Raw genomic sequence first — 24,311 nt, forward strand, 5'->3', positions numbered from 1 at the left:
CCTAGGGAAGGCTTTTTGTGCAGCTCAGGTTTTAATGGTAGACTTTATAGGTACTTCCAGCTCTCCAGAGACCCAGTGCACATGGGTTGTGTAGAAACTCTGATCTGGGCCTGAGTTTTTTCGTCAAACTGCACCCCATGCAATTCTGTATTCCTGACCAGTCTCCTCTGAGTGGTCCTTCACTGATTGGGATGCAAGTCAGCTGTCCTTGCTGTGCCCCAGTGTTCCCCCAGTAGGCCTGTCTCCACCATCACCCGTGCTGCAAACACTTCCCATGGGATGGGCCGTACGCTGGTCCCTTGCGATGACTCACCAGCCTCTGAGTGGCTCCTTTTTTCCAGTTGTTGTGGTTCCTCGCTCATATGTGGGTCCATGGGAACCCTATTCATGGTCTTGCTGGCCTGGGGGCCACCAAGGCCCTCTTCTCCCCTGCCACCTCCAAGCAACTTCATCTGAAGGGCACAGCTGCAGCTTTCGCCAGCTCCTGCTCTGTGCACTCACCCGCTCCAGCCTTGAAGTGGCCATGGCACAAAATGATCGGAGCAGTTTTTTCTTTCTTTCACCATGGTTTCTCCTGCCTTCATGCACTCCGTAGGTCTCTCCTCTTCCCCTGAGCTCTAGTGGCCCCAGCTTGGCTGTTGTTGCTTTTTTATAGTTGTAAATTGGTTGATTTGTGGGAGAGAGTGACACTGGGACTGTCTATTTCGCCATCTTGACCAGAAGCCCCCAGATAGTACATTTTGATCACCCAGATGATCATTGCTAAGAGAGCGTTTGATCTCATTTTGCATTATCAGCTTGCAAGAAAAAGAATAAACAAAAATGTTTTATGTTTCTTTGATTAGATAGCAAGACTAATCTTAGAAGACGTTTATAAAAACAGGCATTTTCCAAATCATCACGAATTTAAGGAGCTGAAAAAACACTAACTGGGATATTTTAGGGGGAATAGTAGAGTTAATTTTTGACTCCCATTTTTTATCCCTCCTTATCTTCAAACGTTTTGCCACATAACTTAGCAGTCCCTCCCCCCACTAAAGCCATAGTGAAAATCCTCACTCTTTGATTCTGGGCTCTTCCACGTGACCTGCTTTTACTGATGAATGTTCGCAGACTTGAGTCATGAGGCTTGATGCATGGTGATTGGGCTTGCCTTTTTGTACCTTGCAATCACCATGAGAGTAATATACCTGGCTAGCCTCACTGGGCCCGGGAGAATGACAGACATGTGGAGCAGGGCTGCCCCAGCTGACTCACAAACCATCAGGGAGGAGCAAAGCCACCCAGTCAAACCCAGCCAAGATCAGCTTCTGGAACTCTAGCTAACCTGCAAATGCATAAGCCCAATAAATGCTTATTGTTGTAAAACACCAAAATTTTATGTAATCATGTAGCAGTGTTTGACCAATACAAATACCAACATGCTTCTTTTCTTCTTCCTCTTGGCATTACGCATCCCTTCTTTTCTGCTGTATTCTGAGCCGTCTACTATTGTGAAAATAACTGGCTTTGGGTCACAAAGTCCCAATTTTGAACCCATTCTGTGAATGATTAGTGAACTTTAATAAATTACTTCTCTCCTTTGAGCCTCGGTTCCTCAATCTGTGAAATAAACAAATAAATAAAATACCCATAGCACAAGTTTTGATGATGTGATAAGCTACATTAAGCATCCAGCACACAATGATCCAGCTGCACTCAAGAAATGAGTGGTGACTCACTGGAAGGGATCACAAACTAAGAAAAAGCCAGGAGTTCCTCGTTCTTTGTATACTCTCCCCACACAAAATCCCATCCCTTTTACCCAAATTTTCTCTCCTTCTTAGGATCAGGCAATTCTTCCCTTAGTATGTTATTCTTTCTGCCTCCAGTACTGCAGTAAAGATAATCTTTCTTATTACTTTTGTGGTTCTTGGCTACATCCATTCTCCAAGAACAATTCATTTTAATGAGTGTTTTTTATGTTCAGCCTTCCTGTGTGTGTTCTTTCTGCGGTATGTCTTGTGTACAGGTATGTGTGTATGTAAACTTGGTCTTAATTGGTGTGTTCTCCGAGGTATGTCTTTGTGTGAGTGTGTGTGTGTATGTTAACTTGGTCTTTAACTGGAGTATTGAATCCACTTACGTTTAATGTAATTATATATATATTTGGGTTTTTAGCCACCATCTTACTACTTGTTATCTACTCGACCCATCGATTTTATAGTCCATTTTCTTTATTTGCCTTCATTTGCGTCAATTTTTTACTACTTCATTATTTTCACTCATTAACTTGTCAATTATTTGGGTTTTTTTTTTTTTTTTTACTGTTTTTTTAGTGGTTACCCCAGAGAGCATATGTACCCTTGATTATTACCATCTGAAAACAAAATAGTACCTCACCATTTTTTCAATACTGCTAGAGCCTTATGACATTCTAACTCTATCTACTCTCCCCATCTTATGTGTTATTGCTGACATGTATTTTTTATAAGATGTTATTTTTGCTTCATACAATAAACATTGATTTATATTTATCAACATATTTACCCTTACAGTAGCTCATTACCTACTGTATCTCTATAATTCCACCTCATATCAAAATTGCCAGAGACTTTAGTGGCCTTTTCAAAGAACCAGCTTTTTTTTTTAACCTTGTTAATTGTATTTTTTGTCATTACTTTCTGCAATTATCTCCTTTCCATAATCTATTAGTTTATTCTGTTGTTACTTAAAATTTTTAAGTTGATAATTTAGCCCATTAATTTTTAAGCTTTTCCTCTTTTCTAACTCTCTAAGTACCATTTTCACAGCATGCCACAAGTTTTATTTATTTATTTATTTTCTCTTTTGAAGAAAAGGCATAACAAATTTTATTATTTAATGTGTTGGGAGAAGGCAAAGCATGGGGGAATCACAAGAGAGTAATGTTCCAAATTCCAACGGGGACACAAAGCTCATATACCGATGTTCATAAGGGAGAGGGTGGGAGAGGTACAAGCCCCAGAACAATAGCCTGAAACAAGGTTTCTCTAAAGTTCTGAGGAGAGGTGTTGTAACACGTGAAAGAAGGAAATCAGGAGTTAAAGTTCAGTAGAAACATCCTGCATGCAAAGCAAAATACTTCAGGTAGTCTCACAGATGCCCTCAGAAGGAACAGATAGCAGCCAAACAAGGGCACCTCAGAGGAAGCTTGAAGTTTGCATTTACAGATGTAAATTTCTTTATACAGAGAAACAGCCTTTTAGCCAATCCACAAGTTCTAATATGCAATATTTAGTTCTAAGTATTAGTAAATTTCCATTTTAATCTTTTCTTTCATGTGTGAATTATTTATAATGGCATTTTATAGTCTCCAAAAATATAATACTTAAAAGTTTTTGTTGTCAATTTTCAAATAAAATGTATTGTTGTTAGAGAACATCATCTATATAAATAAACCTTTGATATTTCTTGAGACTTACTTTATTACACTATTACATTAGCAATTATTTTAAGTGTTTCATGTACGTTTGAGAAGACTATATATTCTATAATTCCAAGGCATGAATCTTATTGCCCATAAATTATTAAATTGTGTTGTGTAAATGTGTATTCTCAGTTTTTTCATGTACTTGATCTATCAACAACTGGGAGAGGTGCATTTAAATTGTTCACTGAAGTGAAAAATTTGTCAATTTCCCTATATAATTCTACTAATTTTTGTTATGTAGTCTGAGTCTCAAAGAAATTTAGACATGTTATATATTCCTGATGGATTAAACTCATTTACGTAGAGGCCATATTTCTCATAAGGCTTTTTGTACAAAACTTTTTTCTGTTTAATATTAAAATAACTCCCTTAACTTCCCTTTGGTAAGTATTTTCCTGGCAATATCCTTTCTGTCCTTTTGACTTTTCGCAATTCTTATATTTTTGTGTATCTCTTGTATAGCCCATTGTTATAATTTACTTTTTTGCCCTTACACTCTTAGAATTTCTATCTTAAAGAATAACTACTATTTAGTCTACTTATTTATATATTTGGGCTTTCTGTCATCTATTTTATATTTATATATTTTGTAGTTCTATTTATTTTTACTTTTTTTTTTTTTTTTTTACTTTATTTGGACAGTCTATCATCCCACTTTTTTTGTTGTTGTTTTAAATTATTTCCAATTTTTCATCACTATTTAGAAAATCATTTCCTTTCTTGTAATGCATGCCCTTGATATTGTACTTAATGTCAAAATTAACCAATATCATATAGGTTTTGTACTGAACAATTCATAAATGCTAAACAAATATTCTGTTCACTGTATCCCAACATGCATGCTATTTCTATTTTGGTAATTTATTCAAAATGTGGTTGTACTTCACTAGAGGACCTTTTGGAAAATCTTGCTGGAGAGAACCAAGGAAGTAGAGATTGTCTCTCTCTTTTTTTTTTTTTTTGCTGACCCAATTTTCTGCTTTTGTGCTGTTTCTTGGCTTAGGGTTAACTCATCGTTTGGGTGGATTATCCCAACTGCCCCACAGCTCTTTTGCCTTGGAATTGCTTCTCCATAGACCTGCTTCAGAGTTTCAGTAAGTAAACCCAAACACCAAGCAATTGACCACAGACAAAAGAGCCACAGTAATAGTATTACAGGAAATTCTGAGAATCTGCAGTTTCAATTATTTCTGTACAAATGGTCTTCTGAAGCATTGCCATTTTCTACATAGAACATTAATATTTATATTTTATCTAAATAGAGATTTGTTTTTTTTCCTCCATACCATTTTGCAGAGGGTTAGGATCCTCTTGCTTTAGCAACCTACTACTATAGCTTTTAGATGTCTTCGCATAATCCTACAATTTTATTCTTTAGCTCCCAGCCTCCTCTGAAGAATCCATCTATACAGATTACCAAATAATCTAATCTGTGCTGACTGACTCCTTTTTAAGGATCCAAATTGCATTCCTCCTTTTACCTGAGACACTCCCATCCCCTCCCCATCCCCACCCCACCCACACACACGAACGGGAACTGCACATTATGGGATATCTTTACTTTTGCTGCCCTGACAACCACTTTGTTTCTTCTTGATACTAAAGCTAATTAATGAAGCTTGGTGTCTAATGATAGCTCAGGACTTTTCGTTGCCTGTTCCTCAGGACTTCCCCAAGGACAAATCAAGTTATTCCACTTCCAAGGAGATGTGCTCAAGTTTGAGGACATTATATTGGTTACTTTGTCACAATAAAGGTTATGAGCATACGGGTAGGACACCCAATTTTTAGCTCTTGCAGTCTTTCTCTCTTCCCTATTACTGGGTCAGTCAGCCCACATCACTAGAAATATAAGGAGCTGGAAATTATCATAGGCATATTTTCCTGAGTTGTAGCTGGAAGAAATAGATCAGCTGAGGGAGTTCTAGAGGTAAAACAAACTACTTTTCAAATATAGGTGTGGAGGGCATCAGATTAGCAATCCATACAGCATGCCATCAGTTACCGTTTCTCAGTCTGGCTTTAGTTCTACAAAACCATCCTGGGGCCCAATTGACTCTCATTTGGATTGCTGTCCTTCCAGGAGCCTGGTGGATCAAAAAAAAATTTTTTTTAAAATTTATTTATATATTTAACAAATATCTCATCTTCCTCATGCAGCAGGGTGATCTAGAGGCTGCTGCCCTGACCAGAGAGCACTGAGCAATGGTCTCTGCCCTGCTCACTTTCTGTGGCTGAGTGCATGGAAACGTTCTTCCATCTGACCCATCACTTGAGTTGGGCTTTAGAAAAGGAGGCAACAAGTTTTCCAGCCAGCTTTGTTTCTAGTATTTTGATGGTAATCCAATTTACAAAATTCTCCACAGGGTTCCTCTGAGTTCACTAGATTCTACTCTGGAGTATGAGGACTAAGTCACGGAAAATGAAAATATATTTTGCCTTTATCTCTTGGCATTTATTTCTCTTGGGGCTTTGTGGTGGTGAAGAGGTTGACTATTCCTTGGTTACTCCTAAATGACCTGGTAAAATGCCCTTACAATTTTTAATTTTATACCTTTATTAACAGATCATTTCATCCTTTCCAACAACCTGGCAATTCCGTTGATTAAGTAGCAGACTACTTTATAGCTTCCTCCAACTAATCTTTAAAACCCTGCCTTTTTCTCCCCTTAGAAACCTTCGTTTACTATGGTATTCAAGGATGCTAGGATTCTGTTTACAACATTCTAGAGGGGACCCCTTGCAAGTGAGCACTCTCTGCTCCAGCCTCACCTCCCCATGCTTAGCTGGGCTACCTTTCTCATTCCGCGTTCCTTTACTGCCCTTGCTGCTGCAAACTGGTTGTGTCTATGTTCAGATTTGGGAGAAAGTATGTCTCTCCAGGAACCTCAGAAAATACAGCAATTTACAGCAGGCAGAGATTTAGCGTTAGCATATAAGACTTTGCAGGGGAATCAGCAATAAAACTACTTGATGTCCCAACAAACTGGACCAGTCTCTCCCTTTCCCTTATATAGATTTCCCCTGACAGATTTTCACTTATTGCAATAATTCAGAGAATAAAAAGTCAATGTGTTCTTTCCCCTCCCGTATTTAATCAACTTCAATAAATGGTAAGAATGAACTAGGAGAAATTCTCTCTTAAGGATGTGACATTTCACCTGAGACAAACTGTATTACGACCTTAAATATACAGTTGAGATATGACTGCATATTAGGGTAGTCTCTTCTGCAAACTCCAGGCTTGGATGATACCTCAGTGTGCATATATCCGACAGCTCTGCTAACCATTCCAAGCCTTCAATATCCTCATGGAAAATGACTGTATTCCCAGATCTACTTGTGGTATGAATGACTTTCAGAACTATCAGGACCCTGAAGCCCTGGAAAGGGAATGGGTAAAATGGAAAGTCCTAGAAAACAGGGAACTTGGCTGCAAGAGTTACCTTTATTTCACATGTGTATATTTCCAGGACAATGGCTGACTGGTACTAAAACCAAACCAGTCCATAAGAGTATCATTATTGACCAAAATGAGAATTTCCTTGTTGGGCTGTTAGGGTTGGGGTCTTGTTAATCCACCCATATTCTTGTGGTATGCTGGCACATAATGGATTGTAAAACAGCAGAAGCAATCAGGCACAGAAGACTGTCTCCCTTCTCATGCTTTGATCTCATACCCTGTGCTCCATTTATGGAGGACATCTCCCCAGTCTTTGCCACTCCCACAATAAGAGCAGGTGAGGTTTGTAATTATTCAGCCTCATCTCCATGGAACCTTTATCAGGCAACAGAGATCCTTGGGCCATCATGGGATACCACTATTTAGTTCTTAGTTACATGAGAATGAAATCACATAAGAAAAAGCAAACACAAATACATGAAAGGCATTTACTACTGGTAAATTCCTCGGGTCTCGGATGCTGGGGTTCACAATTTTCCCTGATGTCAGAACACTGAGGCCAGGATGATGACAATTGGGTGTCAGGAAAATAGTCGTGATGGTCTTGGGCAGCAGCAACAGCATTTTTCTTATTTGTCCATAGTTTGATCTTGGATCTTCTCCAGCTCTCTTCATGTAAATGAAGTGACCAAGTCAAGCATGATTCTCTAATTTTTATAGGGCCTTTGTAAGCTAACACCGTTCCAAATCCCCTCACACAGCCCATTCAAAGGGGGGTGAGGGGTGGGCTTGTGCATATGTGGAAATATAAGTGATTTCATTATGATTTAATTATGCTTTACTGACTCCCTCGGCACCCAAATACTACATCTCACTTGTAGTAGAAATGCTAGGGACAAAACCAAGAGACTGGTTGAATAGAAGGCAGGCTATGGGCATGAGTATTCCAACAGGAGAAATACAAACGAAACCCACAAAGAAAGAAGCTTCTGGCAAGGCCCTCTTTTCTAGCAGTGTCTTGCACCTGGCATCATTTTCACAATGGGGAAAGGAGCAGCTGGACAAGGTCCACAGGAAGCAGCATTGAGGTTTTTGCCATCAAACATTTCTCCCCAGCATCAAAGGAAGTGCCTCGTGAAGGAGTGAATCAGACAGTGAGGGTCTGTACAGGTATCCTGTGATGGTGTGGCAAAGCCAGCTGGACACAAACCTCCTGTCTAATTCAGGGCTGTGTGCTTTAAGATTTGAGCCCAGTAAGGACAGAACCCCTCAGGCTGGTCCCTTACTAGACCTAAGGGGCTGCCCTTGGCCACTTTATACTCAAGGCTGCTAAGCAGTCTTTCAGATATGTAACAGCCTATTTTTTGGAAAATATACTAACCAAAACCTTGTAAGTCTCCTAATGCTCCTGCTTTACACCCATGAGGTAGAGGCGGAAGCACACCAGTGATGAAGAAGCCTCAATCCAGGTGGGCAAAACATCTCCTCAAGGCATAAAAGATGGCTGAGAGGTTCCACCCAGGCTTTTACGTAGTTATGGGAAGAGGTGATGTGAGATCTGGGCAGGCCAGGGAAGCTTCCTAGAAAAGGTCTTCCTAGGCTGACAAGAGGGCTTCTCCTATCCCATTCTTGGGAGATGAATGCAGATCTCCTCACTGGGGACCTGGCTAGGAGGTCTTTTCTGAGTGGGTCCTCTGATGTCTGATTAAGTGATAGCCTCTGCTGAAGCTTTTTCCACAGGTAGGGCACGTGAAGGGTTTCTCACCAGTGTGTGTTCGTTGATGCCTGACAAGGTGGTCCCTCCGACTGAAGCTCTTTCCACATTCACTGCACCGGCAAGGCCTCACTGAGGCATGTCCTCTCAGGTGCTTGGCAAATGCTGCACTGTGGTTGAAGCACCGCCCGCACTCGCTGCAGAGATAAAGCTCCTCAGCTGCGTGTGTCTTCCGGTGTGCCACATACCGCCTGTGGTCACTGAAGTCCTTGCCACACTCTCCACACAAGTAAGGTTTGCCTCCAAGGTGGATTCTTTGGTGTGTTGTTAGCACAGATTTCTGGCTGAAGCTTTTGCCACAAATAGTACAGAAGAAGGGTTTTTCTCCTGTATGTGTCCTCTGATGCCTGACAAGGTCTGAAGTCCAGCGGAAGTGTTTTCCACAATCCTCACAACCATAGGGCTTCTCAACAGGTGGAGTTCTCTTAGCCTGGGTCAGAGGGGAGGTCTCATCCAAATTCTTCCGGTTTAGGGGACATTTGTAAGGAGTGATCATCTTGTGAACCTTTTGATGCCTGGCAAGATGGGAGCTCCGAGTGTAACTTTTCCCACACTCCATACATTTATAGGGTTTCTCTCCCGTGTGAGTTCTCAGGTGTCTAACAAGGTGGGAGTTACAAGTGAAGCTTTTTCCACATACAGTACAGTTGTGATGTTTCCCTAAGAGGGAGTGAATAGGCGTGGCTTCCCGAAGACTCATAAAACTATTCACTTGAGAAATACTGGTACCAAATCTTCTTTCATTAAGTCTACCTGGGTTATCCTCAAAGACTATTTCCCAATCTGGAGTCTGGTGAATTTCCGGATCTCCCAAAATAGACCTCTGTATATCCTCCAAATTCAGATCTTCTTGCTCAAGATCCCCCTCCTCATCTTCACTCCTATCTCCTGTAGGAAGGGTAAGAGGAGAAAAGGGGAAATTATAGTGGAAACAATCCTTCAACACAATGGGGGGACTTTTAAGAAGGGTTTTGGGAGGGCAAGACCATATAGAGATCCTAACTGCAGAGGTTGGGAAAGAAGGAAATCACCAGTCAACTGAGTGTCTGTCATGTGCCAGGCACTTCCTTACATGTCACACTATTGATTAGCCTTAGCATGGATGAGTATCATTATCCTCATTTTATAAATGTGGAGACTGCACATCGAGGGTTTAAGTGAACTATGTAGAAAGTGATACAGCTGTAATTCCAAGTTTAGCTGTTTTATTATTCTTTCACCATTCTGCATCACATGGCCCTCAGACAAATGATGGGAAGGGTGAAGAAATTGACAGAGAAGAATCTGGCTTTCAGAAGGAGCAAGTTGTAATGGCTGACATATCAGGAGAACCAGGGAGAGGGGCCCTGGAGGGAGAGCAGCACTGACTGGAAGAGCTGCCGGCTGGGGGTGGGTAAGGCCCCCCTGTCATTCCTCACCTGTGTAGGTAAAACTCAGGATTTCTGGCTCTGAAGGCTCTTGAGGCTCTTGGATATCTGGGACCCAAGGCTCTTCCTCTCTAACCTGGGAGTTCTCATCTAGTCTGGGGATTGGAAATGCTGCTCAAGAGAGGGAAAACAGGACATCACAATTGGTTCGACAATTCCCTGTGTTAAGAGCAGATCTTTTGTTTGGTAGGTTGTAGAGCAGACACATAGCCAGGCCAGTTGATGAAATCTTTGGTCTCCTTTGCTTGAACACCTCTAACCAAGTAATACATATCTCATCCCTTTCTTGTGCTTTTCATCTGCAACTCAACAATTATACCACTGTAAACCTTACTCTCTGTTCCCATATTCAAGAAAGTAGATTATCTCCAACTCTTATCACTTGTTTCAAAACTCACCCACTTCTACACTAAAACTATTATAACTTTATTTTCTTATCCAAGGTTTCCATTTACGTAACCATTTTCTCTTTCCTTTAACTTGGAAGGATACCATTTTCTTTAAGTTAATCCCTCAATTTCATTGGTGGGGTAGGCATAAGAGAAGTGCATATGATCTAAGGTCCAACAACCCCTGAATTTCCAATAGGAAAAAGATCTCTGTGTTCAGAACACTCTAGAAACACTTGAAATTCCTTACACAGAGAGACCACAATTCCACAGTCTTCTTCTAAGACATATTCTCCATAGAATTCTTTCTGTGTTGGATCTAGATCACTCCACTGGTCCTGGGAGAAACATACAGCCACATCCTTGAAAGTTACCAGTCCCTGAAACAACACAAGGATTCAATCAAAATGTAATGCTTCACGTAGTTTCATATCATGTTCCTGTATGAAGATCATACATATAGGCAGAATCCATTCAGAAGACAAAAGGAACTCCAATGGGCTGCTTGGCCTCCTTCTCAGGGAAGCTGTGTGTCCCCCTCTGTCACCACTTCCCGACTTTCTACAGATACCCAATTTATGTTGGGGTTATATCCAGATAAACCCATTGTAAGTTGAAAATATCATTAGTGGAAAATGTGCTTTGGACATACAATATCTCCAACTTACACTGGGTTTACTGCGATGTCATCCCATTGTTAAGTCGAGGAACATACTATACACTGCATGCGTATGGCTTTTGCACATCACAAAGTTGAAAAATTGTAAATCAAACCATCCTAAGTTGGGGTCCATCTGACCTTCTGCACTGGCCCTGTCCCCTCCAATACCACTGCTTTCCCTCAGGACCGGTCTAAGTTCTTCTTCTTCTTTGGGGTATTGCTTAAAAGTCAAGAACAATCTCATTCAACTCCCTATTTGATGCTTTAATGCTACCTATATTTCTGTAAAAATTCACCTTTTCTAGGAAGCTTTCCCTATCCAACCCTATCTAATCCCCTTATCATTTACACAGCCTACAGTATAACAGAACCTTTTTCCTCAACTAGATTACAATCGAAAACCATGGAAAAATTCTATTCATTTTTTGCAGCCACATAGCTAGTTACTGGGCTCTGCGTGTGGTGAATGCTTCATAAATGTCCTGGCAGTACAGTGACTCATTCTTACAAATGACTCTCAAATTTATTCCTAAAAAACCAAAAAACCAAAAATCCCACATTTAACAACTTCAAAGTTGTACTGAAGTGTTACAAAATAATCGCATTTTGTTATTCAAACTCCTGGTCCATGACAAATAAAGAGGCTTTGGAGCCTGCAGATCCAAGGGAGACTGACATTATAATTTATCCATTATCTCCTCTCTTTCCAGGCACCTGCATAATCGAGAACGTAAAAATGGCAAAAGGAGAGCATCAATGTGCATCGTGTCCAATCTGTTCCGCACATTGCTAACACCTCATGGTTCTTCAAACACATTCTCTGTGGTCTGGAGGGAACAGGGGCGCACCTGTGACAGAGCAGCGAGAAGGGCAACCATCTCAGAGCCTCCAGAGCTCCTCTCTGCGGGAAGGTCAGGGTCCTGAGGCGCTGGAGTCTCTAAGAAGAAAGAAGGCAGAGATCAGCACAGGAAAGGCACCCTGACAACCAGGAAAAGCCAAGTGTCCCCCACTGTCTTGGGTAGGATGGTGGCCCCGACCTCCCAATTACGGGAATCAAGAAACTGGCCTAGCAGCAGTTCGAGTCATTCCAACCCCACCACCTAGAACACCACCATGATGCCAACAGAACACGAATATTGCTAATTTAAGCTTGGCCCCATCTGTGGGGGACTCCTGCTGATACTGTCTCCTCTCAACATCCTGGATTCTGGGATTTCCTCCCATTACGGTGCACCCGCTCCTTCCTCCCACACCCGCCACATTCCCCGCTTCGGGCTAGGGCTTCCCACCGCTCTCCTGCAGGGGTGGCAGCTCCTCTTCAGGACATGGGCTCTGGTCTTCTGGTGCCCCCAGATCTGGGCTCTGTGTGCTTTCCTCCTGGGACTGCTCGGGGGTCGAGGCCTGTGCAGCACCCTGTGGCTCATGAGGTGACTCAAACTCTGCTCCTAAGTGCACTGTCTCCTCTGACAGGACTTCCTGGCCGTGAACGTGGACAGTCACCTGGGAATGATTCCAACTGCCAGTCACCACGGAGTCAGGAGGAAGTTCCTGGTTGTCATCAGGGCTTATTTTCAGAGAAGCTGCCTAGAGAAAAACTCCCAGAGGAACCCACGTGAGGAGGGAACTCCAGTTTCCCCGGGGCACGCAAAGGAGCTGACAAGGCAGGGCACACGCAGGTTCTGACCACTTTCTCACTTCCCATAACCCTTGCTCTGTCACCCAGGGCTCTGAGGTACCCATGCTCACCAGGACAAGGCAGGGGACACGCAGGTACTAATCACTTTCTACTTCCCTCAACCCCTGCCCCATCACCCAGGGCTCTGAGGTACCCATCCTGCCCACCACCTCCTATCCTGCCTGCAGCTCTCCTTGCAGTCCGCTTTCCTTGCTTACCATCCTGGAAGGGGGATCTGTGACTTAGGGTCTATGAGAATTTTTGAGAAAGTCACAAAACTCTCCTTTTCAGGAACACAAAGTTCAACATTTAAAGAAGGGAAACCAAAGGCAGGACCCCCGGATGGCAGAGGTCCCTCAGATGGTCCCTAGACAGGTGTTTCAAAAACCAGAAAGTCACACTCATCCATACACACCCCTGACCCATGGGGGCTCATGGATCTAGGAGGACCCCAAAGGCAGAGCTGATTACATTTCAAGGATAATTCATGGGGGTCCTCTGAGGCTTCCCCTAAATTCAACCCTCCACCAAATAGTCCCCCTCCACATCACACAGATCAGGACTCCCCCTCCTCACCCACCGCCTTGGTCTCCTGGGTTGTTTCTGCAAACCCTCCACCAGCGTCACCGCCTCCTCGCCGCTCTCTGGTCGTTGGCCGCGCACCCAGCTCTGCAGTTCTCCAGGCAGGACAGTAAGGAATTGTTCCAGCACAAGCAGCTCTAGGATCTGCTCCTTTGTCCGCCTCTCTGGCCGCAGCCACTGATGACACAGTTCTCGAAGTCTGATGAGAGCTTCTCGAGGGCTTGCTGCTTCCTGGTAGCGGAAGCGCCGGAAGTTCTGGTGAGAGGTCTCCAGCACGGGGTCGTCCCTCTGTGAGACAGACTCTGGCCTACAGGTGAAGTCATCTTCCAGTTTTACCATCAGAATTCCTTCTTCTTCCCAAAGATCCTGGTCCTCTGGCTCCATGGCTGTAGCCATTTCCTGGCTCTGGGATGGCCTCACACCATCTAGGGCTCACGCTGGCATTACCCCTGTCTCAGCCTGGACACCTCCAGTTGTCTCTCCCAAGGGACCTAGGGTAGAGAAGTAAAGACAAACAATAGCATAAGCATAAAATTACACATAAGGAGAACAGTTCTGAGGCCAATCATAATCCTCTACACACTTCTTCAAATGATCAAATCCCATCTCCCCATTTCTACAACCACATGTTGTAAACAGATCTGGTTGGGAGGGACTCATCCACGACTGAATGTTTGCTCCTCCACCCCCTTACCTAGGTGAGAATGCATTTTCCTCTTCACGAATATTTCCAATTCCGCCTCTAAGTCTGGTTTCCTTCCTACAGACTGCTTTAGTTTGGGCCCTCTTCATCTCTAGCTTGGACTGCCATGACTTCTGTACTGGGATCCCTGCAGTACTTGAATGTTAGGAGAAGAAACTCTCAGTCACCTGCTAACAGATGTGGTACTGACCACAGTGTGTTACACACACACGTACTTACAGGTGTCTTAGCACCTACAGTCTGAGAAGAGACACATCAACAGGACTGACATAGATAGGGAAGGCTTTATGGAGGTACATTCTGAACTGACTCATGCTTAATATTAATTTTTGTGAAGTGGAGACTTAGAGATTTGAGGGGAGGACTGTATGAGGAAACGGCAAGGAAAGCCACTTATACAGTGGTTGGCACACAGGCACCCCCAAAAAAACGTTTCTCTCAAGACTTCTTTAATTGGATGACCCACAGACCCTCAAACTCAAGTGCACAAAATTCAATTCATTATCCTTACTTCCAAATCCACCCACCTCTCTTCCTGGAATCCTGTCTTGGCTGAGATCATCACTTGTTAAGTAGACATTCACCTCTGTAAACCTGGAGTTAACTTTGATTCTTCCCCATTGCTTATAGCTCATTAAGCTAATTCTACTCCTTAAGCCTCTAAAACCATTTCCTCCTCTTCCTTTCTAGGGACCGCTTTATTTGGGGCCCTCATCATCTCTTGTTTGGACGACCACATTAACTTCCTAAGGGGGATCCCTACAGTACTCAACTATGAGCAAGGTTCAGCAGAATTACCTGTGAAGCTTTTGCAAAACACAGTAACATATATCCTTCTTTTGGACATTCTGATTCAGTCCGTGTAGGCAACTTTATCTGTAGAAATGCTCCATGCAGTTCTAATGTGTATCCACGGTTGAGAAACACCCAGGGAGGTCATGCATGTAAAGTTAAGAGTGAGAGTCCTGGAGTCAGACTACCTGGGTTTGGATCCTGGCTCTATCGTTTACTGGGTACAAGACCATGGTGGGACCACAGACAAGTTCTTATTCTCCTCATGCCTGATTCCTTGTCTACAGAACGGATAATAATGGCATCCATCTAATTAGGTTACCATGAAGATTAAATGTATTACTATCTTTGAAGTACTTAGAAAAGGGATCCAACATTAACTATTATCTTTCGAAACTATAGTTCCAACTACATTACTCAATATTTAAAAACAACTTCTTAATGTTAGTAAGTTCCAAAACCCCGGGCACAGTACACAATGCTCTACATGATCGGCCCCCAATCTATTTTTTCATGCCTCATATCCTACCCTTTTCCTGGTATGGCCTAGCTAAAATGAAGTCATTGCTGACCTCCTACAGCATGGTGCCTTCTCAGGCCTCCATGCCTGAGGGCTGTTCCTTCTGCATGGAATACTTTCCTCCCCTCACTCCTCCCAATCAGTGCTGCTTGGTGTGTTCCTATTTCTTCTGAACAGGCCCTCTCTTCTTCATTCCCATGATTCATAGTTTAGGTCCTTATCAGTTCTCATCTGGATCACTACAACAGTCTCCAAATGTGAGCTACCTGCTCCAGATTTGTTACCCTTGAGTTACCATTCACAGTATTTCCACAGTGAGTTCTCTCGGCAAATCTTGTCATGTCCCTTCCCTATTAAATATTCTTCAATCACTCCTCCCTGTCTTGTAAGTGAACTACAAACTTTTAAGTATTATGTTAGGTTGACCTTCATCTAGTTACTCCCTGTGTCCTCCTCTCCAATCCTTTGTCACACATGCACAAACGCATGTGCATGCAAAGCACACAACAGTACCATGCTCTTTAGGCTTTCGGCCACGCTGCTCTTTTTAACTCTTTAAACTTTGGTTATCTTTCAAGACACAGCCCAGGCTTCATGCCTTCTGGGAAGCTCTCTTCGATCCCATTCCTCCTACCCTTAGACCTGGTTAGAAATCACCTAAGTGCTTCCATAGCAACTGGGTCCATCTCTATCACAGTATCTGTCACATTACACAGCCATTGTTTCTTTCCTGTGAAACTACTTGAAGTCAGGGTCTGTGTTTTTCATCAGTCTCCAATACTTATAATAAAGTGCACAATAAATGTCTTTAGAATGAATTAATTTCCACTCTGAAGTTTTCTTCCTACTTTAACAGACAGAACTATCTTTTCCTCCATTATGCTTCTAATCTCTTTTTTATACACCAAGTCCTGTTAATTCTACCTTCTAAAAACTGTCTTTCAAATTCATCCACCTCTTCAATTCCACTGCCATTCCCCTGGGCACTTACACGTTGAACGAATGACTTAGTTCAAGTTTCGCAACTGTCTTCCTCGTTTTGTCCCGCTCCAGCCCAGTGTCCACATACAGCCCGAGGTAGCCTGCATTTCTCAGTCTTTTTACGCTGCACGACAATTGCCTCCGGCCCACCTTCAAGGTTCTCAGTCCACTTTCAACAGCTGTGTCTCATCTGTTGCTCAGCAAATAAGTTTATGGTCAATGACCACGTTATTCATTTTTATTCTTTCTCAAATCTCTTTGTTCATGCTCTTATTTCATTTTTTTCATTACTATTAATTGTTTTCAACATATTTTCCTAGTCTCCTTTGGTTAGTTCCATATTTCCCAGATCTCCATGCGCTAATTTTCCAATGTTGTCTCTATCACATGGTGGCATTTCTCTGGTGGTGTGTAATTTTAAATTTTATGCCTATCTTCAGTGAGGTTGTTTTTTCTTTGGGAGTCATGAGAGCCCCATGTTGTAAAAGTGAGCCCTTTGAATAGAATATCATTTGCTTCTACCTAAGTGCTAATGGTTTCAGTGAGCTTGGATCAGTTTTTATGTTAATTTCTCAGGTTGTTTCTAAATTATGTTTATAGTGCGTTATTGGACCTATGACTTCAAGTGATTTCTGTCCTATGCAAGGCTACAAAGAGCCTCTTCCTTGCATTTTTCCTGGATCATAGGCAGATTTTTATGAAAGGGTAGCTCTTCAAGGGTCCGGGTTTGCAGGCTGCTCAATTCCATAACCTCCTCACCCCCACCCCCACATCACTCCCTAAGTCATATCTCCTTGTTGGAGCCCAGGTATTAGAATCCCAAACCCTAGAAACCTTACTTTGGTTTGAAACCTCCTTGGGCCACAGTAAAGACAGTTTTTACTTACTCCTCTAGTTTTTACTTCTCTCCATTTCTGGAAACTATACATTTACCATTAGTTTTAGAGAGAGAGACAGGGAGAGATGGCATGGGCAGGTAAGTGCAGGCATTTAATATTGGGCAGAAGGCCCATCCACATTAGCTCCACATTACTGCAGAAAGGTCTGAGTGGTGAGGTTTCTAACATATGAGATCTGCTGATGGCTTCACATTGTCATTAGGATAAAATTCAAACTCCTTAAAACTTAATGCTCAAGATCCTTCAAGACCTGGTCCCTGCCTACTTCTTTTCTCCCATGACTGCCACCCTCGAATTACTGTTCTATCTCCCTCTTCTCTGCCCTCCCCGGGCTTTCCCAATGCTGTTGGCTCTGTCCAAAACCCCCTTTTCCACCCCCTTCACTTGGTTAGCTCTACTCATCCTTTAGATCTCAAGTCTTCCCAAGACGCCTTCCCTGATCCTCCCAGATTATGCTTCCATAGGGACTTGTACCACCCCGTACATATCATGGCATCCACATATATCTATTTCTTGTGTCATAAAAATTGTTCACCTTGCTGTTGAACTCATGGGATTTTCAACTCTGAGGGCAGGGACATGCTATGCCCAGCTGGAAGCCTGGCACAAGACACTCACTTTATATTTGATGAATGCAGAGAACACTTACACTGAGTTTTTTTAAGTCTGTCCCTGGAGGATACCTAACATGTTGTATTAATCCTTATTCATTTGTCCAGCAAAACATGTATTGAATAAATGAATAAATGAGGAAAACACATTGTTTGGATTGTGAGTAAAACAGAATACATCACCAACTGATGAAACCATAACTCATCACAAGAATTCTTCAGGTTGCCCTGGGGATAATAATCCAAATACAAGATTTTTTTGAAAAAAATCACTTTCCTTTCAGGATGTGAATCAACTTTAATAAGCACAAAACCAGACTTCAAGTAATTTAATGCAGTGACAATACTGATTATTTACTTGAGAAAGCTTCTCAATCCCCACCTCCCCAATCCCAACCTTGTAAGGCAGGGTGAGAAGACAGGATTGATACATAGTGTCTTTTGGCTTAATAAAAGTATTTCTATTATATTAAATAAGTCCGAGAACCAACGTCCAGTGAAGTAGACTAGGAGCCCTGATTGTTTTCACGCAGCACTAGGTACAGGGATTCTATACCATTGTATGTAACAGAATGGTTCCTGCTCTCAGAGGGCTTTGCTCTCCAAAGAAAAAGAACACAACAGTGCCACGTAAAACCTGCCACATTAAAATGCACTTCAGAAATCACAAGTTGAGATTTCTGTTGCTTGTTTTGCATTTATTTTGGCGGCCTGGAAGATAAGATGAAGGAAATCAGATCAGCAACAGTGGTAATGAAGGGAGGGAGAGGATGACTTGGTGGGGTGAGAGATGAGAAGGAAAAGGAGACATGAGAGTGCTGTTCAGAGCATCAGACTGGGTACCAAAGACATACGTCCCAGCTCCAAGTCACTGGAGCTACTGTAAGGGTTTTGTGAGATGACATACACAAGAGCCCTTGCAAAGAATAAAGCTCTCTGCAGATAACCACTCTCCTAACTCACTGAATTATCTGAGAGTTGTGAGAGCTTTATGAACTAAAATGTGATGTGCAAACGTCAAGGATTAATGTTGGAGACAGAACATGGGTGTTGTTTTTTTATTCTGTAATTCTTGAGGTATGCTGTACCATAAGTCTGCCTTGCAATTTGTCGTCCTTGCTAGTCTAAAACCTTTCTTCAACATCTGTCCTTGGAAGGGTTCCACAGTGGGATAAAAACTGAACAACAGAATACTATAGAGAGCATGTGGAACCAGGTCAGGAAACAAAAGATTTGGTTCCATAAAACACTAAGACAATGTCTGCAGAGATGCTTCAGAAGTTTACCTGGGCAGGCCCCATGACCTCATCTCTTGAGTGTGTGTTCCTAGGACATATGGGGCAGGACTGGGGAGCAAACACGGAGAAGGCAAGACCTTTTTGCAATCCACAGCCCACCTGTCTGTGCCCCACATCTGAAGGTGTCACAGGCCCTCACTCAATTCTATTGACATAAACAAAAACCACAGGAAATGAAAGAATACCTAGTTCTCTATCTTACAGCTGGGGTGATCTTTCTGGACCCTTAATGACAAGGTTTGTAATCATATATTATCTACCTAAAGGAGAGATGATTATCTGCCTATTTACTGGCAAATAATTAATCTTCAGAAAACAATGATTAAATTCAGATTATTATATTTAACAAATATTTATACTCCTTACAGTTCCCATTCTTATGTTTTATCTTAAAGCAAGCTCATAATCTGGAAATTTGAATATGACTGCTTGCTGGGGCTAACCAGGACCTTTCAACAGTTCTTTTCTCTGTTCTGGAATGGAAACAATGAATACAAACTTTTAACTGCTTTTTTCCAACACTGTTCTTTAAAATTAACGATTATCCCAGTATGGTCTTTCTACTGGAAAGATTCCCTCTTTTATTCTTCTTGCAATTTTCTTATATACAACTGTTTATCCAGGCTTTCCATGTAATGGTTAGAAGTTTCAAGCCCTGGATTTGAATTCCTGCCTTTATTAGCCATGTAACACTATTTTTCTAAGCCTCAGTCTTGTCCTCAAAATGTGGCTAATACTACCTACTTCACATGGTTGTTTTAAGGAGAAAATAAACTAACCTACAAAAATCCCTCAGCATAGAGTCTAGTACAGGGTAGGTACTCAAAATATTTCATTCTTTTTCCTTCAAGCTGTTTTAAATCATTTTGGAAATAAGGCAAGACTTAAATGATACACAAGCAAACAGTCCTTTATTTTATCATGATTACAAAAAAAATTAGAAAGCATAGGGAAAATCTTGGTCTGTTTACTGTTATATCAAAAGTAAAGTGTGACACCAAAAAACCTGGCTCTTGCTTCGAAGGCACTTATAAGCTAAAATCAAATAAAAGCCTTGGAACACAGATGGGATGGACCTTTAAGATAGCTTCTCCCACTGAAGACCACATCAGCAATGCTTTTACTTACCAATATCAAAGTCCCCTACCCTCCCTGTAACTGGCAGGAGGCAATTTGAAGAAAAACCAGTTAATATACCTAAGAAGTCCTATGAAAACTTAACCCAGAAGGCAAAAGAAATGAAAGGCAATGCATTCTTTGACATAGCCCTATAATACATCATGATCAGTATGCTTCAAACCATGATTAAAAACGATTTCTCTAATATTTTGCCATCTAGGTTATTTTTTTCCCTTCATAAAAGTAACATTTGAGTAGCAAGGGGAGAAGTAGCTCAAAGCTTATTACAATAGGTTTTGAAGAAACAAAATGATGTATAGAGAAGAAGATGGGAAGGAATAAAAGAAGAGGCCAAGTAAGCAGTGGGTGGTATAGGGAAGTCAGTGGCAGCTGAGACACAAGGAACTTCTGCCCTGAAATTCTGCAGACTTCGTGGTTAGCATCAGGGTATAAAGGTGGGTATCAAAATGTCATTGAGAGTAAATGTAAATATGAAAATGTAAAATAAAAATCCTAACGATTCACTTTATTTTTCATTAAAATGTTTTCCATGGTTCTATACTGCAGGCCTGGGGGCAGGGTCAGACAGGAGACAGCATCGCCTTCGGAGGCAGACAACCTGCATTCTACCCCTGCTCTGCCTCATAACAAGTGTCATCCTGGACAAGTCACATCAACTCATCTTGAAAATGGGGATGATTCTTTACCTAAAGGCAGAGAACTGGATCATCTTTTGAGAAACCATCCAGCTTTTTGATAGTGATGAGGGGCTTTGAGAGGAACAAGGACATATGGCATCTTTACTGAGTACTTGGGCCATAATTAATCAGCCTAGGATGATAAGAGAAATTTATTCAAGAGCTGGGAAGGGCTAGTGGCCAAATACAGATTTCAAGAGGCCAGAATTAAATACCTGGCCACCACAATCATGTTGGTTAAGCTCCAATATAAAGCTAGGTTTTTTAACTTCACGGGAAGCTCTTATCAAGAGAATTAAGAAAATCTTTTTTTTTTTTTTTAGTAGTCTTTCTTAATTTTACAAACAGAAAATCCCAGATATTAGTGGTTAAATAACCCACAAAAGATGAGTTACTAGTTTCCAGCACAGAAGTACTCAAACACAGGTCTTTGGATCCCCAAATCACTGCAACGTATATGTCCCAAAGTTCGGCCAAGGCAGTGGTTCCCAAAGTGAGGAACCCAGACCAGCAGCATCAGTCCTTAAGACCTTGTTAGAAATATAAATTCTCAAACCGCAGCCCAGATCTATTATCAGAAACTCTGAGGGTGAGCCCCAGCAGTGTGTTTAACCAGCCCCTCAGGTGCTTAAGTTAGGACAAGTTTGAGAAACACTACCTAAGGCAAAGGAAGTAAATTTGAGGTTCATGCAGAAAGAAACAAACTTTTCCAGTGTTGGCCAAGTTAAAGGAGGGTTTGCTGGTGAGAGGACAGCAAAAACAGAAAGAGTCTAGATCTGTTTCAAGTTTTATGTCTGTACTAAATTAATTTGAAAAAGAAAAAAAGTTGTAAACCTGTAACTTACCTCATCTGTATAGTTTCAATTCCCAAGAATCCCTCACATTGTAGTAAACCTTGCTGAGCCCTTGAAATGACTGTCTACTCCAATTCTGTACATAGAGTGCGAAAGGGGTACAGCTGGAGGAGAAAGGGGGAAAGATTATGAATTCCAGGTGTTTGGTCCTAGGAGGAAAAATTCCCATCCTTCCTCCAACCCTGCTTACCCTCTTATGCTAGATGGTAATAGCAGAAAGTTACTAAAGAAAAATGGCCATAAACCCTAACAACTCCACTATCACACACTTCCCACCAACAAGCCTTCCATGGCTGATCACCACCTTTCTGAAGCAGCCTTCTGGATCAAGGTCCATGTGGCAGCTTGCAAGAGAAGTTGGGAGGAGAGATGAGGGACTCCACTAGCATTCCTTGTGGCTTTTGAGTGTAGCTACCCTGAGTGTCACCTGCAGAGTGTGCACAGAGAAAAAGTCACAGTTCTAAGCCTAGCCTCTAAGCAAAAACCTGGATGTGGCACTGCTCCCCAGGCCTAATGTGGTTCAAGAAAGTTAGGCCTAAGAGTCTCCCTTTGCGGAGGCCAGTACAGGGACCAAGGCAGTGTCCTCAAAGCGGGACCAAGGCAGTGTCCTCAAAGCGTCTAAGAGATGAGAACATCCATTGCTCAGAAAAATAAAAACTGGGCTGACACCCTTCTGAGAGAACTCAGCATATCCATGCCATACAAACTAACAAACTTTCAATCAAGGCAGACAAGCAGCAGCTATTCTCCTGCCGAGAATAAGGATGTCGTGGGGAAGAGAAGCTCAAATCGGCTGTTACGGGTGGTGAGGGAAGTTATGGAGACAGCAGCCGCTGGCTTGAAGGGGAACTTGGGATCTGTCAAAGTGGCAGCTGAAAAGCCACAGGCCAAATGGTCTCTCCAAGGCCTAGTATGATCACAGGTGATAAGATCACGGGTGAATGTATCTGCGTGTGTGTTGGAGAAGGGGGCTGGTGGTGGAAAATTAGGCTCGCAGGAGCAGGGACCTGCGGGGAAGCTTCTTGAGCAGTCTGGGAGGCGGGGTGAGAAAAGGCTGCGGAAAATAAAGGGGCCGAGACCACTCCTCTCTCGGTTCCGGGGGGGCAGCTGGCACGGAAGCCCTAGGAGGTACGGGTTAACTGGGTTTCAGCAGGCCCCAGGAGGGGGCGGAGGGCGGTGGCTGGTAGGAGAAAAAAGCCCGGAGGGCCATTGACGTTCCCGGAGGTCCTGGCTCCAGCCACCAGGTGACACGGAGACCACAAGGCGTCGATCCCCTCCATACACCGCCACCACCCCTTCCCCAGGACAGCGCGATTTCCCCAGGCTCTGGGGGGCGGGGTCTCCGGCCCCTCCCCCTCCTTCCCGCCCTGCCCAGCTGTACCCGATCCGGCCCGGCCCGGCCCAGCCCCCCAACACTCACGGCTCCGACAGCTCCGGCGGCTCCTCCCCTGCCCGGGCTTCTCCCCCACCCACACCCGACCGAAACAGCGCTGCCAGACCCAAGCTGCGTGAGGCCTAGCGGGTCGGAACACGTGGGGCCTTTGCGCCCGGAACCGGAAGCAGCCCCTCGCCCCACCTCCTCGCCGCGCTGGAGCCTTTCTAGGCTCCGGGAGGTTTGGGCCCTCTCTATGTGCCCTGAGACGGTGTCGGCTCATTGCTTACAGGACACGGTGCAGAAAAGCCTCGGCCCGACCGCATCCGTCGACACCTCTGCCCCTCTCTGCAGCGAGTAAATTCACATCCCGGGCCTTCAGTTTACACGCGCACCTTCTGCAGGGTTTTCTATTCTTTTATTTCCTTTTTTTGTTTTTGATCCTTTGCGTATTTGTTTTGATTTTAGTTCCTTTTACTCTACGTGGTTTTTGTTGTTGTTGTTGTTTTAATTTTTCCCCTTTGCATTGTCCGCAGAAGCACGGTAGAGAAGAGAGCAGCTTTGGGTTTGAATGCTGGCTCTTGCATTCACCATCAGCTGCAGGGCATATGGCGAATCTCTCTGACTCCTTGTAAAGGGGGCGTAGTAATACCCTTGCTCTGAGCACTGAATGATATATTTCATGTGAACTGATTGGAACATAGTAGAAGCTCACTAAGTGAATAGTTACGGTATCGTTACTCTATTTTTCTTTGGATGCTTCTTTGTGTTTCTTTACACTGACACTGTCTTCCCTGATCTCATTTGTTCATTTTTGTCTCAGTCAGTAACATTTCTATACCTGACATTTTCCTTTGCACTCTCTCTCCCGTTTACTCTGTAAGTCACCATTCTCCTTGTGCTATGTGCGGGTCTTCTCTTCCCAGCCTACACATCTCATTTTCGTGGGATCTGTTTACCTGTTTTGAACTGATGGCATTAATTACTTTTGGTGGAGGGACAGTGTATTAGTCAGGGTTCTCCAGAGAAACAGAAACAGTAGGATTTATATAGAAATATATAAAAGAAGATTTGTTATGGGAATTGATTCACGTGATTGTGG

At 42.9% G+C, this 24,311-nt stretch overlaps 1 protein-coding gene across 3 annotated transcripts; it reads right to left on the bottom strand.

Moving 5' to 3' along the window:
- Positions 1-6,880: 6,880 nt before the first annotated feature.
- Positions 6,881-23,355, bottom strand: ZNF202 (zinc finger protein 202). Of its 3 annotated transcripts, XM_063093540.1 has the most exons (10): positions 23,258-23,355; positions 21,829-21,941; positions 16,369-16,548; positions 14,057-14,200; positions 13,357-13,853; positions 12,395-12,605; positions 11,954-12,042; positions 10,695-10,824; positions 10,047-10,166; positions 6,881-9,516 (listed from the first exon to the last, which is right to left on the bottom strand). In XM_063093540.1, exons 5-10 carry the CDS (start codon positions 13,756-13,758, stop codon positions 8,522-8,524), a joined length of 1,947 nt encoding a protein of 648 aa, XP_062949610.1. In that variant the 5' UTR covers positions 13,759-13,853; positions 14,057-14,200; positions 16,369-16,548; positions 21,829-21,941; positions 23,258-23,355; the 3' UTR covers positions 6,881-8,521. The 3 variants fall into 3 exon arrangements, with proteins under 3 accessions (XP_062949610.1, XP_062949612.1, XP_062949611.1); XM_063093542.1 differs by lacking the exon at positions 14,057-14,200; XM_063093541.1 differs by lacking the exons at positions 14,057-14,200; positions 16,369-16,548.
- Between the last annotated feature and the right edge of the window lie 956 nt (positions 23,356-24,311).

Source organism: Cynocephalus volans, chromosome 4 (genome assembly GCF_027409185.1).
Source record: "Cynocephalus volans isolate mCynVol1 chromosome 4, mCynVol1.pri, whole genome shotgun sequence".
Lineage (NCBI taxonomy): Eukaryota > Metazoa > Chordata > Mammalia > Dermoptera > Cynocephalidae > Cynocephalus > Cynocephalus volans.